The sequence below is a fragment of the Agrilus planipennis genome, unplaced genomic scaffold (genome assembly GCF_000699045.2).
Source record: "Agrilus planipennis isolate EAB-ADULT unplaced genomic scaffold, Apla_2.0 scaffold265, whole genome shotgun sequence".
Classification (NCBI taxonomy): domain Eukaryota; kingdom Metazoa; phylum Arthropoda; class Insecta; order Coleoptera; family Buprestidae; genus Agrilus; species Agrilus planipennis.
This window is the reverse complement of record NW_020438953.1, coordinates 258,376-275,086: the sequence shown is the minus strand read 5'-3', so window position 1 is coordinate 275,086 and position 16,711 is coordinate 258,376. Positions and strand designations below refer to the sequence as shown.

The following is a 16,711-nucleotide window of genomic DNA, read 5'->3' as shown; positions in this document are numbered from 1 at the left end:
TTGCGGAAAATGCTGCTACTTTTTAGTAAGGAAATACCCGAATCGCATCAATAATCTCGGAATTATTTTAAACAATATCAACACGTACTTGTGACTTTCTCTGAAGAAAGCATGTTAACATGCTAATAAAAATAATGAGATTTTTGTTTTTGTTTCCAATAATAATAAATTAACCACCAAGGGAAAAATGTATGACATTTCCTCACGTGTGTGAATTCCCACCCGAACCGAAAGGGGTACCTACCTACTCCAAATACATACGTATGTTATTTACTGATTTCGTATTTCTAAATTTTTTATTTATAGCTCTATAATAATATTTGATTCTGTTCCTTTGTTTACCAAAAATTAAGCTGCTTGGGTTTTTCTGATGCTTAAAAAGGAATAAACTTTGTTTTTACCCGAATAATAATCTCATTGCGAATTCTAATTATAATTCAGCAAGAGCATGCACTGTGGAGAAGTCATACATAACAATAGCGTACGGTGATTTAAATCGTCTTGGTATAGTTCTTGTGGCAAGGTGAAAAAAGATGTGATATTCCCGTCTTGTGCAAATAAAAACCCCGACCGCAGTAAAATTTACGGGGAAAACCTCGATTTGCTTTTTAGAACAAAAAATTTGTACAACAAGGTTTAAAAATATGTATACAATATATACATATCCGTATATACGTACAGCAATATTGGGGTATATAAATAAATAAATTACTAAATAACAAAAAAATAAATAATAAGAATATCCCAATGTTCGGTTCTCAAATTCCACGTCTCCATATCGTATACCTATAACCATGGTGATAATTTACAGTTTTTTGATACTTTGTTTAGTTCTTCATGCGTTACTGATTCTGAAGTTTTAACGATTGCACTTTTTTGCAAGAATTACAGGAAATAAAGCAATGTACATGGATGAAACGCATGCTTTTATGGGAAATCGACACGTTTTGAAGGCCGTTAGTGACGTACTAAAAAAATTTCTACAAGCATATATGAAATATATTAAAAAAAAGTACATAGTACAGTGTCTTAAAAATTATATTCAGTGAAGAGAAAAAGATCATGTAAATATAATGTTCTTTTAACGCCAGACTTTCCGTTTTTAAATTATATGTTATGTGTTTGGGGATTGTCATTATGCACATGTAATAAAATCCATTAATAATCGATTTCGTCTATTTTGTTAAGAAAGGCGCCTAACTGGATTGTCATTAAAAATAGTACGTGATTTTGAAAATATTACTTCAGTCTTTAAACAGCAAACACAACAAAAACCGAGAAATTCGTAAAAATTTTTGGAAGCTATACTGATCGTGAAAAAGACAAAAATAAAATTTATGCTTTTTTAACATACAACTATTGTTGTAAATATAATGTATATGTACAGTACGTTAAAATAATTAGTAATGCACAGCGACAACACGGGAATATCCATTGATAACGAATTGTCTTGATTGCAGGCGATTCTATGTAAACTACAGACCTGAAAATTATCAATATAGGTGTATAAAAGGAGTATAATTCGCGGTAGGATTATATACATACGGCACATTTACTTCGAGCAGTCTGTAGTAATCGACAATTGACTTAGCGACTTACAGGTAGTTATTAGTGCAGCGCTTAAAAGCACGGTAGTGATTTTTAAACAAACTACTTAATCCACTCTTATATCAAAGGGTAAGTAAATTATGTACATTTATTTAATTAACTTAATTGACCAAATGTTTTTATAAGTCAAATCATTCCGTAAACTATTTAATTTATAAATTTATAAACATAACTTTCTATCTAATTGGGGTAATAAAATTAATATTTTTATACCTTTTCAACTGTTAATATTGATATATTTTAAAATAAATTCCGCGTATTTGTTATTTTCTAAGACAACAAAGTTGTAAGTAAATTTACAGTTTGTTGTTGTGAAAGTGAATCAAATCAGTGTAACTTGCAGTTTTGAAGTTTCATACCGAAATTGAGACGGTAAAAAAAAATGTAGGTAATTTTGGAAAAGTTGTTAAGCGTATATGTAAGTTATAAGTAATAGACATTTTATTTCACATTAAACTAATTTAGTTTTTATTTTATTTTAATTTACGAGGCGTTAAAATTAATAATTAAATACCAGTGACAGGTTTTTAATTCAAATTGATTTGCGTCCTACTTTTCTTTTATTTCAAGAGTAATGCCCAAACATTGTGAGATCGCCACCGAAAGAAATGCTAATTGGCATCTTAGATTCCTCTTAAACAAATCACTTAACTAACTGTACCTTTCCTAAGGCGGCCGATTATATAATGAAAATTGTACGATAAAGATTAATGTAAAAAGATATTTCGCAATTATGCCCTGTCTTTCTGTCTTGTGACATCTTCTTCACCACTTATGTGTGTATCGGTAATAATTTGTGCAACGTGAAAATACTTAAAATTATATTACTCCAACTATTAACCGAGCAAACCTTAAAACAATTTATGTTAAACGTACATAAATTTTTTTCTACAATTTAGATATGTGTACTAACTGAATTTTAACAACCTATATATAAATAAATAAAAAGAAAAGTTTACGTACAAATGTCGTTTTTACGCAAATTATGCTGTTGTGTTATTCAGTTTTGATAGTGCAGTGTTAAACATAAACATTATCAGGTCATTAAAGTTGAAAAGCGTGCACAATAGCAAAATATGTTTGCAGTTAACGTACAGGGTGCACTATTGTAATTTATTTATTAACAGTACGCTATACTATCTGGTGCGTTTGTAGGATGTAATGGCAGGCACTTCCGATTTCCGTAAAGAACGGTTTCAGCTATTGTCGATAATATCTTGTAAAGCGCGCGATTAATCTAGAAGGCATTGTTATTTCTTTCTCTTCGGAATTGAACCAATTACGTAATGAAATTTCTCTAAAGTAGCAAAGAAACGATCCTATTTTGCTTTCTAAAAAACAAAGTTCGTTACAAAATGGTGGCCACAAACGCGATAGTTTGTTACTTCATTTGCTTTGTAAGCGTTCAACGAAAACGGGTAAATTTTCGGTTTTAACGTAGTGTTATTACTGAAAAATAAAAAATTGTTGTGTTCCGCAAGACACACAGAGGATATCTAGTAATATCCGTTCCTCATAAGGACTAATCGTGATTTTTTACCCGCGAAGGAATTTGAGATTTCCTTACTGAAATCAGCGAAAAATATCGAATTCTCCAGGCAGAAGTATAGTAAAAAATTACACACGGGCTTACGACACCCTTTCCCGCACGATGGAGGGAATTCCCCACGTTCTCTCCTAAGTGCTCAGGTAATATAAATAATAAAAATTAATTTTCCACAACATTTTGTTTTAAATCGCAAATTAAACGATAAGTGAGTGTCATTAGAAAAACTAAGTTTCTACGTCCAGGAACGCAGATGATCGAAAGGGGGACGCGTGAGTGATCTTATAAAGGGTGTTTTTACTTAGTGCAAGTAATCAACCTGTCTAAATAACTGTATAAGCATGTAGAAAATTATAAAACCTGAAATTGTATCATTAAATTTGTACCTGCTTATGTATATGAAATATTCAAGAATAAGAAATTCGAATAAGTAATATCTAGAGCCAAAAATTACAAAATTATTGCGCTCTATTGTTGTAAACAAATAACAACAAATTACCTAATCAGGTTATCAGTTTTTCATAAACGCTATTTCATACGCGCCCTAATTATTTCAACTGTAGTAATAACTGGTCACTCAAGCAAAACAATAAAATCAACGCAATCAGAGTCTAAGATACTGATGGTTTTACACACCCCAATGCTAAATAGGGCCTAATAACGAGATTAACCAAAAAATACCATACGCAGAAACAGTCTCTATCAAAAAATTAATGTCAGTTAACAATTGGGTTGTAATCGCGATAAAAAAAAAATAAAAAACTGCAACATTTTAGATGATAATTTTGCAACATGGCTCCATTAAATTACGACGAAGACAGTGTTGCAACCGTAACCAAATATACGACCTCCAATATTTTAGGAGCATGTATACGTATTATATAAATGTATACAAATAAATATAAAATTAACTGTAGGAACAGGAAGCATATATACTGTCACCTACTTAAAATTACCTTTCTTTTAACCAAAGGTCGTAGAGAGAATTAGTGGAAACGAATAAAAGTGAAGCAATATTTATGTAAAACGATATCTTATTAATTTGATTACTTTCTGGGGAGAAAACTGAAATTTTATTTCTTTACATTCGTTTCAATGTAGTGGTAAAAAATTAATAATTTCCGACATATGCGAAAATTTTTAATTTATTACCCCCTCGTTTATCTTCAAAAGTAAGTGATATTTTGAAAATTTACAATATAATGGTTTATGGCGATTTCAAATGCTGATACTATTAGAATTTGAAATCGCCATAAACCATTATATTGTAAATTTTCAAAATATCACTTACTTTTGAAGATAAACGAGGGGGTAATAAATTAAAAATTTTCGCATATGTCGGAAATTATTAATTTTTTACCACTACATTGAAACGAATGTAAAGAAATAAAATTTCAGTTTTCTCCCCAGAAAGTAATCAAATTAATAAGATATCGTTTTACATAAATATTGCTTCACTTTTATTCGTTTCCACTAATTCTCTCTACGACCTTTGGTTAAAAGAAAGGTAATTTTAAGTAGGTGACAGTATATATGCTTCCTGTTCCTACAGTTAATTTTATATTTATTTGTATACATTTATATAATACGTATACATGCTCCTAAAATATTGGAGGTCGTATATTTGGTTACGGTTGCAACACTGTCTTCGTCGTAATTTAATGGAGCCATGTTGCAAAATTATCATCTAAAATGTTGCAGTTTTTTATTTTTTTTTTATCGCGATTACAACCCAATTGTTAACTGACATTAATTTTTTGATAGAGACTGTTTCTGCGTATGGTATTTTTTGGTTAATCTCGTTATTAGGCCCTATTTAGCATTGGGGTGTGTAAAACCATCAGTATNCTTACATGAACCATTAATTCTTAAATTATAAAATATCAGTTCATGAAGATTCATCTGTACTTTTATGGACTGCATAATTTGAATATAGATATTCATACTAACTAAAGTGAAAAGCCAAATAAAAGCGAAACTGTATCAATTATCCATTTCTGGATAGACAATCTAATCATAATATAATACATATACAGACCTAATGCGTCAGTATGAATCCATGAATCCAAGTTTTTATTGTTGACTTAACTTTCTTGGATCGGAATAACAATCAGAAGGTACTTATTTATTATTGAACAATGATTATGAGTGGAACTTCATATAAATATGTATACACACACATACACATACAGCTGTCACGCAAGTGAAAGTAAAAATCGTTAAAAAAATTATATATCCAAGTATCAAAAAAATGCTGCTAGAAAGTTGCGAATATATACTTAAAAAAGTACCTGACGTAAAAGGTTATTAAATCGAATACATTGATTACTTTTATATTTATAACATTGATGGAAAATTAGGAAAAGCGTAAGGCAATATGTAGTATTATTTAAGCAGACATTGCAACAAATAATCAACGGAATATTATCTAATTGGACTCAACGAATGACATACAAATGAATAATGACAAGACTATTTTAAAATCTAATTTCTTTTTTCTTTTTTAATCAACTTCCTAACGTATTTCGTCCTTTATTTAAAATTGGCAGACTTTGCCTTAATCTAATAAAAGGAAATCGAGTATCGATTCGAATAGATCAAAACCGTTACGTCCAATAATAATCATTAAAATTGTTACTGTTAAAAATTAACAATAATAAAGCAACAGTATTTTCGTTATCTACTAAAAAGCTGACCTATAATTTGTGAGATATTTAGGCTATTGTATTACCTTGTCCTTCGTTTGGTTTGCAATAAAATTATTTTATCCTGCTGGAAGTGTTTTTCGTATTAAATTTAGAATTTTAAAAACGTAATGTAGTATCTATATTACTGTAGTATATAAAAATAGTCAATTCATTAAAGTTCATGGACATTATTCTCAACATACACGCCTATATTGTGATTATGATTATGATTATTTGTTAGATAACAAACTCAATCAGTAGTGCTTTTATGACTAATTCAGTAAATTAATAAAAAGCTACGTTTTTCTTGTTTTGTTTGCGGGGTTAAAAAAATTAAATTAAAAAGATTTTTGTTCCATTTACTGTACCGGTAAATGTACGTAAATATCCAAACAAAAACGCTCCAAACTTTTTTAAAACTTTTCATCCGTTCTTTTCTGATACATCACATCTTATGTATCTGTTATCTAACTAACCCAATATGAATTTAATAGCGGTAAATATTTTAACATAATTACAGAACAAAATTAATAGATAACTAACGTAAGGGTCTCAATTTTACACTTGGTGTGCACAGGTACTACCATAATTAGTCAGTATAATAAAAGTAAAACTATTCTACTTCCACGTCCAAGGTTTATTCATGAGGATGTCTATTTTTCTTTAGTAGGTACTATAACGTCAATGTATATGTAATACAATTGTTCTAATGTGAGACACGAACTTAATAATAATAATAATCTGTAATTCATATGGTACAACAAACGACACGTATTCTTTATCGTGACTTAATTCATTCACTGTGTCTATTATCTTTCACATTATGTTTTTTCCCATCCGCAAATTTTAGCGTTCCAATAACCACTCTAAATCAGAATTGCAGAAATTGTCGCCAAGCGGCAAATTATACACAATAAACCACAAATGTACTAATTTATTAGATAGATGAAGAAAATAAATAAATATGTAATTACAAATTTAACACAATGGAAAATACATGAGCAGTAACTCATGAACAAAAGATTAAAAGGATATTTAATTGTTCTTAATGGGTTTTTTATTGTAAAAAAGGGACTTTCCAGGTGATGAAAGGATGTTAAATGGGAAAATATAATCGCAATCGTGACTATTATTGTTTGAGCATATTATATTTACGTTGGATTTCTGCGATTGATTTTATCCACATCAAAAATTCTTTTCTTTTGTTACAGGACGAAACAGTGATAGAAGAAGGTACAAAATGTAACTGACAAATGACTCGCCTCGATAAGTTATTGATGAAATAAATACATAGTAATCATTGTGTCAAAAAAGGTAAGTCTTTTTTAATCTAGACAATCAAATAAATCGCACAAAAAATTAACCTACGCTGATACACAACAAAAACGAAATTACTGTACAACCTTCGTTTTTTGAACGGTTGTATCTCAATTTGTAAGGATTATAACTCGCTTCGAAAATAAAACATAACTGTAGCACTAGAACGGAATAACAAGGAGAACGTTATTTATATATAAATATTCACAATATACACACTCTTTTCTATTAATTTTCTCAAAATATGTATATCCGACGTGATAATTACAAAGTTATTATTTATGATTGTTTTGTATTTTTAACATGATTAAAATTCCCGCATTCTTTGAAGAAACGTACTTTATGTATTGTTCATCTGCGATAAGACGAAGTAAATACTTAAATTTCAAGTATTCAAACAATTTAAAGAACAAGGTCAAGGATCAACGACAGTAGCTAAATATTGAAAAAGAAATAATCTTTTTCAAGTGGAAAGACATTATCCTCAACATCCTTTTTTATCACGGCCCTATCCACGGATATCGTCTCATTACAAACAAAACAATTACAATGAAGTTTTGTGTACGCAGTCAAATGTTATTCGAAGGTCCTGTAGATATATACATACATACGTGAAGCGGTTATAACATCAACGGCAAGACAATTTTCCTCAGTACCGTTTTTTAATTATTTACTAATTTAAACTGGCAGAAAACCTTTACTTTCTAATAGTTTAAAAAGCGACTCTTATAGACAGCCAAACATTTCGAAGCGCAAATGTTTTTCTTCGGTTTGCTTTTCTTAATTTCCTAATTGTTACATTAGAAAGTCCAACAACAAAACAAGAATAAAAAAAAAAAAGAAAAGTACCTCGCACTTGTAAAATAGATTAAATTCAAATCAAACATTTAAACAGTGAGTAAGTAATAATACTTAAAACATTCATCAGGTACTTTTCTGATATTTGCACTATACTGTTCCATTTAACTTTGTTTTTTATAACCTTAAGTTAAAGATTAAATTCAGAATTGTATTCATTAAAAAAAAAAAAGAAAAGTCTGCAATTCAAACATCCAGATATTCCAATTTTCTCTATCAAATGCAATATTTTTGAAGTTATAATTTTTTAATATTAACTGTTCAAATGTACATCAAGATTTCAGATATTCAAATATTTAAATACTTGAATACTTCGGATAATTTTAATATTCAAATCGAATTATAAACAAATATAATGTTCCGGCCCTTAGTATAAACTGCCTGTAGTAAATACACTATAGTATAAAGCAAAGTCTTATTTAACTGTAGGTAATCGTTGTATGCATTATTTAGAATTCAAAAAAGACAGACTCTAATAATGTTATTATTTCGTAAATGAATTAAGAAATTAGATTAACGCGGAAATTATCCTGAAACGCATTAAATTAGTTATTATTTTAAATACCTAAAAACGACACTTATTCACCACACCTAAACTGATATGCAAAGGATTAAAGCTTTACAGTGGTACAGATGTTAAAAATTCGGAATCCTTGAAAAGTATATTATAAGTAATTTCGTCATACCATTCAAAATATACGAATATTGCATTAGGTTAAAATAATATATGCCTTAACAGACAGTTTCGAATCAAGGATGTGAAAGTGTAGAGGCGCTATAAGTTTTTTTTTTTACAGAAAACGAGAGGTTGAGAAAATTATTATTGTTTAAGGTTACCAATAATTTATAAGGTAATCGACATAATATTGGATATAATGATTATTTTGTAATTGTTCATTTTTTTGCTTGCAAAATACCTCTGTTAGGGACGTATTACTATATCATATCAATAACATCGCGATTGCCAATTGCTCTATAAATAGTAACTTTTTTAATCAGATACAAAAAACTACAATGGATAATTTGGACCAGTATGATGAATCAAAAATGAGAAACAACAAATTACGCAAAAAACAAAATGAGAGATAACAATCGAAAACCGCGGAAATGCTTATTTTATTTAATCACTTTTTTCCACTTGTTATTTAAATTCTATAGCACGACAAAGTAACTTTATCTATTGAAAACAAAACAATAATAATTCGTGATTCATTTTTCTGGAAAGCAAATTATTTCTAACACATTGTTATTAAACTAAAAAACAGTCCTCGAAATACAGTACACTACTACTTCGTTTCGAAATTAATGAAAACTTACTTAATCATTACCTAAACAATTTTTATTTTTGTTGCATATTTATTGGGTATTAGGTACTTTATAAGTTATCTTTTTTTTGACAAACAAACCGTGTGGCAGATGCAATAGCAAAACACATTTTGCACAATAATTCCTGAAAACTGTTTTTCACAGAAAGATATTGTTTACGAGCTTTTGTTTTGCTTACACAACCTAGACGATATTGATTATTCTTATTCAAAAAGATTGGTGCAATTTTCTTGTATGTTATTACGTACGAACATTATAAGATTAGATGTACTTTGGTTCAAGTACCTAAAGGTACTGTAATGATACACAGCTTCTATAACGAATAATTAGAGCTTCGCGAAGCTCTGCGTTCTTTTATCTCCTTTTCGAAGCAACGTACTATATAATGTCGAGGATGTAAACAATTTTCCTACCTTTGTCGTGACCTTCTGCAGCACGCAACCATCACCATTAGACATCCTGCCCAAGGATAGAATCCATAGCACAAACACTAAAACACTCGATCGATGCACTGCAAAGGAAAGAAAACTAAATTAGAAAATAATTCAGCAAAAATAAAAAACAACATCGAAACATTAGATACTGTATCCTATGTATGAATTATTATTTACTTTTACGATTTATTTGCTTATTCAAATGATACCTCAAGGAAAAATGGTGGCATATTTTTGAAAATTGGGGTGACCTTAATTGGGAATAGACTGCACGTTAAGAGATAGTTTAGATAAGATATTTTTTGCTCTGCAATACAAATAATTTTAGATCTTCTGTCAAAATCATCGAAGGACGAGTTTACGAAATAGAACAAACACAATTTTGTGGATCGTTTACGGTAATTCAGTGGTGATCACTTACGGGAAATATACAAATTTATTTATAATAAGGTTGCATATCAAGGCCTACATTCTGATGCCGGACTCGATTTCATTGTCAATGACGGACACACATGCATGCACTCAAATACAAGTTTCTTCAACCTCAAAGATGTAAATTAGAAAGTGCGAAATGTAACTGTTTTAATTGTTTTAAATTAAATTGTAAATCATTAACACGGAAGTGAAACATATATAGAAAAGAAGCATTACAGGCAAAGGTCACTATTCTTTTCATTTTATTCAGCGTGATTCACGCAATTAATGTGCGTGAAAAGTAAAAGGAATTTAATTAATTTTTCTCAATTAGGTAGACTTTCTTATGTGCGGGGTATACACATATAGACAAATTAGTGTATTTTCATACTACAATTTAAAATTGCTAACAAAAGAATCTAAAAGAGTAATTATGTAACTAATTGGAAAAGTCAAAACTAAACAGCAAAGTCAACTTGCAGTTAATTTGTTATAAGTATAGGTACATATAGTAATTTTCTTTTTTATTGTAATCCACTGAAAAGAAACATTGTGGAGCACCGAATGTAAACTTTAACAGTTTATACGATCTTATTTTAATAACGATGCCACATAAAACGAAAAAACCATAAAGACATTAGTTTCACTAATTTTTTTTGCTTCTTTATCTTGTTAGTTTTATTACAAAAGAGATTTTGCGATATTCATTATCATTTTTAAAAAATTAATAACAATGTGTATGATAAAAACAAGAAAAACAAAGGCGAGAACGATAAACAATACCAAGGAAAATTTTAACAAAATACGAAAACAATGACAAATTTCACAGAAATGAATTAAATACCAAAGGCTTGAACATACTCAAGAGGAAAGGGGCAGGGGATACCACGATATCTTATTCGACAAAATTACAAATATTGTAATTAAAAAGTTAAATTACAATTATTACTTATTCGGTCAGATGTGTACCAAATGAACACTAATACATATATAAATGTCCAGTTGTCCTAACACTATCGATATGTTATTCCTGATAACAATTACCTGATGATTATAATATCTATTCTCTATTTAATTGGATGATATCATTCTGCAATCCCTAACACTTCAAAACACAAATTTCTGTCTTATTATTGTACAGAAACGTTAGTTGTACTTTAAAGACAAAGTTTTGCTTTACAAAACGGAATTAAATATCTATTAAATTAGCAAAATATATACTAATAGAAGCAATTTTTTACAGACTTCTAAGCCACTTACGAATAGACAGTTGAAAAAGCCTCACTACAAAATAACAAGTAAGCCTTCTATAACAAATTTTTTAAGTGAAGTCTAAGAAAAATAGTTTTAAATTTTAATAAATACGTTCCCTGTGAGATTAATTTGAATGATAAATACAAAACATTACAGACATGGTTGCTTTTTCTGAAAATAACAATGTAATTGGAACCTACGTGCCTGAAATATATGTTGCTACCCCCGATAATAAAATTAAAGTTGCCACTGTGCTAGACATATCCAAAAAAATTGAGACCAACCAGAAAAAAGGGCCAGGTATTTAAAAGTGTAAATCAATAAAACCTCCCACGGTTTAAAAAACTCTTCTCAATTTTCTAGGAAATATTGACGAATCTCGTTCTATAGCGGATTCAATAGAATCCGTAGAAACTACAGACAGCATGGATAAATACAATGTTAATGCAAATGCCAAAAACAAAAGGGAGCGTTGGTTCCACACCACGCTACAAGTATCAGTTCCATTTTTTATTGCTGGGATGGGTACCATAGGTGCTGGATTAGTATTAGGAATTATTGAGGTAGATACTGATAAAAACAGTGGTCTAGCCATAGGAACAATGATTTATAAAACCCAATAATCCCATCTTTTTTTTGTAACATTTTACCGTATAATTTTAGGAATATGAGGTATTTATGAATATAAGGGCCCTATACGTATTAGTACCTGCATTATTAGGTCTTAAGGGAAACTTGGACATGTGCTTAGCCTCCAGACTGTCCACTCAAGCAAATTTAGGCAATATGAATCACAGACGAGAAGTCTTTAAGATGGTATTGGGTAATATCAGTATTGTACAGGTATTTTTTAAAAGCTGTGTATTTTGTGTTTGTTTTAGATAAAAACATAACTTTTTACAGGTGCAAGCGATTGTAGCTGCCTGTGTTGTGTCCCTCTATGCAGTTGCAATGTCTGCAATATTAAGCGAACATATAGTTTTTAAGAGTGCTATTCTTGTGATAACATGTAGTATATTAACAGCTACATCGACTTGTTTCGTTTTAGGTTTGTATAGGTAGTTCTTAAGAAAAACTTTCCAATTTCATGTGCCAAAACTTTCATTAACCATCATTTGTTTCTTTTGCAGATTTTGTTTTGATAGCAGTTATTTTTTGTACTCACAAAATCAAAATGAACCCTGACAATTTAGCAACACCATTAGCTGCTAGCATTGGCGATGTTGTCTCTCTTAGTATTTTATCAATTTGCGCTACTAGTCTTTATGTTATTTTAGGTAAGTAAATTGAACAACCTTAAATAGTGGATTTTGCATCCTCCATGTTTGTAAATAATTGTGCATGGTAATGTTGAGGATCAAGTCCTGTAGATAGCAATAAAGCTTAAGTTCTTGCAACGTTTCACCACAGTTTGGTTTGCTGACCTCCTCAGGTTAAAATTAAAGAGCACATGCTCTTTTGGTCACAATACACCAATAATATAGTGTAAAAAATGTTGAAACCTTTGTTTAGACACAGGGCGATTATTTTTGCCCTAGTTATAACATTTTTTATAGTATGTTATTGGTGTATTGTAACCAAAAGGGCATGTGCTCTTTAATTTTAGTCTGAGAAGGTCAACAAACCAAACTGGCGAAATGTAGCAAAAATTTAGATCTCATCTTCAACATTGTCGTCCAAAATTGAACAACCTGTTTGGCCTTACACCTTTAATGAACCTTCTTTTTCAGACACCTACACGTGGGTATTTTACATAATCATAGCTTCTTATTTATTTATACTATTGCCAATGTGGATAATAATTGTATTAAAAAACAAGTACACCAAGTCCGTGTTGAAAAATGGTTGGATACCTGTCCTATCAGCATTGTTTATTAGCGGGTAATGTACCTATTCGATGTCTAAAAAAGTAGAAAAAGTAATATCTCACCTTTCGCCCAATAAGCCAAAACTAAAACTAATGTTTAAATGTTCAAAATGCCTTATTTACTAACTAAAATTCTCAATCAACCAGCTAAACCATATAATTGTGCACAGTCATGTCAGTTTTGCAAGACTAAAACAATGATGGCCGCCACCGGCCTACTACATGCATTTTTAGACATGTAGACATGACAGTAACTGCGTTCAGTTATCCATCTAAGGATTTAATATTAACAAATGCATAAAAAGGCTATTGCAAATCAGAACAAACCTTATCTACCTGTATAAATGAATAAAAACTATAAAAATAGCCTAACCCTAATTAAGAGAATTACGCTATTTTATCAACTGAAAACAACTGATTCCGTTTCGATTTATAATTTAATGTAAACATATTGCAAATACTTTGTAATAACAAAAAAACAGTTTACTATACTCTTACAATAAAGAAATATCAAACAACTAACGAAAATAATAACAGATACGTAAGACGAGTCAAAGCTCAACAGGTGCAATTACCTTTAACAACGTTTAAAATTCCGGCAATTTGGTGGTAATGAACACTATCAGTTATAACTAAGACGATTAATTATTATGAATAAGAACACGTTGATATAAATAACAATTCGAAGTCTACAACTACAAACCGGCACTTAAACTAATATTTTAGGTTACGCTATCAGTAATCGTGATCACCATGTGTCAATTTGCCACCAGAAGATTTAGGGGAAAACAATTTTTCATAGAAGTGCAAAACGCACCAGCACTGTTAGTTCCTTTTATGAATGAAATATTACAATGACCTTTACGTTTTCATTCATGACGTATTACTATAGCGGCGCTTATAGTAATTTATAGTATTCATTGAAGAATGGTTAAGGGTTATTGAACCTTTACCAGTAATTTAATACATAGGATTTAGTTTTGGTATAAATAATAGTTTCAAAGCATAATAAAGAGGATATTATTAACTGATAAAACAGAAACGTTAGTTGTACTTTAAAGACAAAGTTTTGCTTTACAAAACGGAATTAAATATCTATTAAATTAGCAAAATATATACTAATAGAAGCAATTTTTTACAGACTTCTAAGCCACTTACGAATAGACAGTTGAAAAAGCCTCACTACAAAATAACAAGTAAGCCTTCTATAACAAATTTTTTAAGTGAAGTCTAAGAAAAATAGTTTTAAATTTTAATAAATACGTTCCCTGTGAGATTAATTTGAATGATAAATACAAAACATTANAAATAAATAGCATCATGGGCTAAAATTCTAAATATTGTGCATATATAGTATTAACAGTAGCCTATTTTTTTTGTAATTTAGGCTAGGAGGTTTAGTCCTTGATAATGCTGTGGGAACGTATGAAGGATACTCCATCTTTCAACCTGTGATAAATGGTGTAGGAGGAAATTTAGTATCTGTACAAGCAAGTCGGATTTCAACAATGTTACATCAAAGTTCACTACCTGGAATTTTACCACCACATACAAAACTATGGGTCGCTCCTTGGTCAGCTCTTTTCAAAGGAGGTAAGTGCTTGACCAGACCCCCATGGTGAACTTAACTCCATTTATATAACTTTTACAATACCACGAAAATTATTGGAATTCACCATAAATCCTAAGTGTCATGATTCATACAATTGCAATAATAATTGCAATTTTTTATTAATTTATTTTTACAATCTAGTTCAAGGTTGGACAATATCAATAGCTTATTTTTGTTTTGATAGATAGGTATCTACACCGCTTTATATAAACAAACACTTATCGTAATTGCAATTTACTTTGGCAAAAATTCTAAGAAGCCAATATAAACATATAATAAAGGGAGATCCCTAAAGTAAAAACAGTTTTGTCCTTAACGTAAGTAAATATTGATTGTAAAACTAATCTGCATAAGTGGATAAAATTATTTGGACCACTTCTATAAATCATGCACAGATACCCTATGAGGTCAAAAAGCCATTGTATTAAATCGACAGTCGCAGTAATTTGGGCTTAAAACGAACAGGTTTAAATGACCATAAACAGTTTCGTTAAAAAACGTTCGTTAATATTATAATCAATCTGCCTACGCAACTTTGCAAGTATACGAGTTTTGCTTCAGCTTTTTCCATTTGTGAACTAAGAAGTTAGTAGGTTACATGTCTCGTCTCGTTTAGTGAACCCCATTAATCTATCTATTCATTATCAATTTTTTTATTTGTATTTAGTTAGGATAAACAATTAGACTGCATAGAGAAATTCATGATTATCGTATCATTTTTCACTATGGACTATGCAAATCTTTACTGGTCTTTTTTTTAAATAATATGTACCTACCTATTAATTTCTTTTACAGTAATTTCTGCTAAAACTGCAAGAATACTTATAGCTATGGCAGTACCTGGTCAACTAATGTTCCTTTTTATTGCGGATGCAATTTATAACGGAGGTGTTTCTACTGTTACACCACTATTTGCGGTTACCTACTTAATAGTTTGCCTGTTACAAGTCATGATTTTGCTATACACAGCTCATCTTCTTATACATAAAATGTGGAAAATGAAAATTGACCCAGACAACTCAGCTATCCCATACTTAACAGCGTTAGGTGATTTATTTGGATCAACATTGCTACTCATGGCATTTGTATTTTTAACGTCTATAGGGCAAGAGTATCAACCTATTAAGTGACTACTATGACCTTAAATACAATACAATGTAATGTAACGGTTTGCAAGGTTTTCCCCTAATAAATTCTAAATAAGTACAAAATATCGTTGATAATGGAAATTATGTTAATTATAAAACATCTGCTTTTCTTTCCGAATCGATATTGTAATAAACTTTTAAACGCTCTTACAAAGTGTTAGAATTATTTTTGATAAAAATTCTATCGCAGACATATGTACTATTATTGTGCTACAGATATGTTACAATCTTCAGTTATCCATCTAAGGATTTAATATTAACAAATGCATAAAAAGGCTATTGCAAATCAGAACAAACCTTATCTACCTGTATAAATGAATAAAAACTATAAAAATAGCCTAACCCTAATTAAGAGAATTACGCTATTTTATCAACTGAAAACAACTGATTCCGTTTCGATTTATAATTTAATGTAAACATATTGCAAATACTTTGTAATAACAAAAAAACAGTTTACTATACTCTTACAATAAAGAAATANTTTCAAAAAGTGATAAAAAAAAATATTAGTTCCTCCTTTTAATTAAAGTTAATTAAATATTTTTCACGATTAATTGCATAGTGTTACCATCTATACTGTAAAACTGCAACCGTCAACACACAGCGCTAAATTTAAGCAGAAAACTATAACCAAGATATG

General features: G+C 29.9%; 1 protein-coding gene across 2 annotated transcripts; it reads left to right on the top strand.

The window, feature by feature from the left end:
- The first annotated feature begins 1,488 nt into the window (after positions 1–1,488).
- On the top strand, positions 1,489–16,295 carry LOC108741840 (solute carrier family 41 member 1). 2 transcript variants are annotated; one of them, XM_025974885.1, is made up of 11 exons: positions 1,489–1,677; positions 7,053–7,155; positions 11,434–11,488; positions 11,601–11,744; positions 11,808–12,007; positions 12,108–12,287; positions 12,348–12,492; positions 12,575–12,721; positions 13,175–13,325; positions 14,699–14,904; positions 15,719–16,295. In XM_025974885.1, exons 4-11 carry the CDS (start codon positions 11,603–11,605, stop codon positions 16,051–16,053), a joined length of 1,506 nt encoding a protein of 501 aa, XP_025830670.1. In that variant the 5' UTR covers positions 1,489–1,677; positions 7,053–7,155; positions 11,434–11,488; positions 11,601–11,602; the 3' UTR covers positions 16,054–16,295. The 2 variants fall into 2 exon arrangements, with proteins under 2 accessions (XP_025830670.1, XP_025830671.1); XM_025974886.1 differs by lacking the exons at positions 1,489–1,677; positions 7,053–7,155; positions 11,434–11,488 and having other exon boundaries at positions 11,513–11,744.
- The last annotated feature ends 416 nt before the right edge of the window (positions 16,296–16,711 follow it).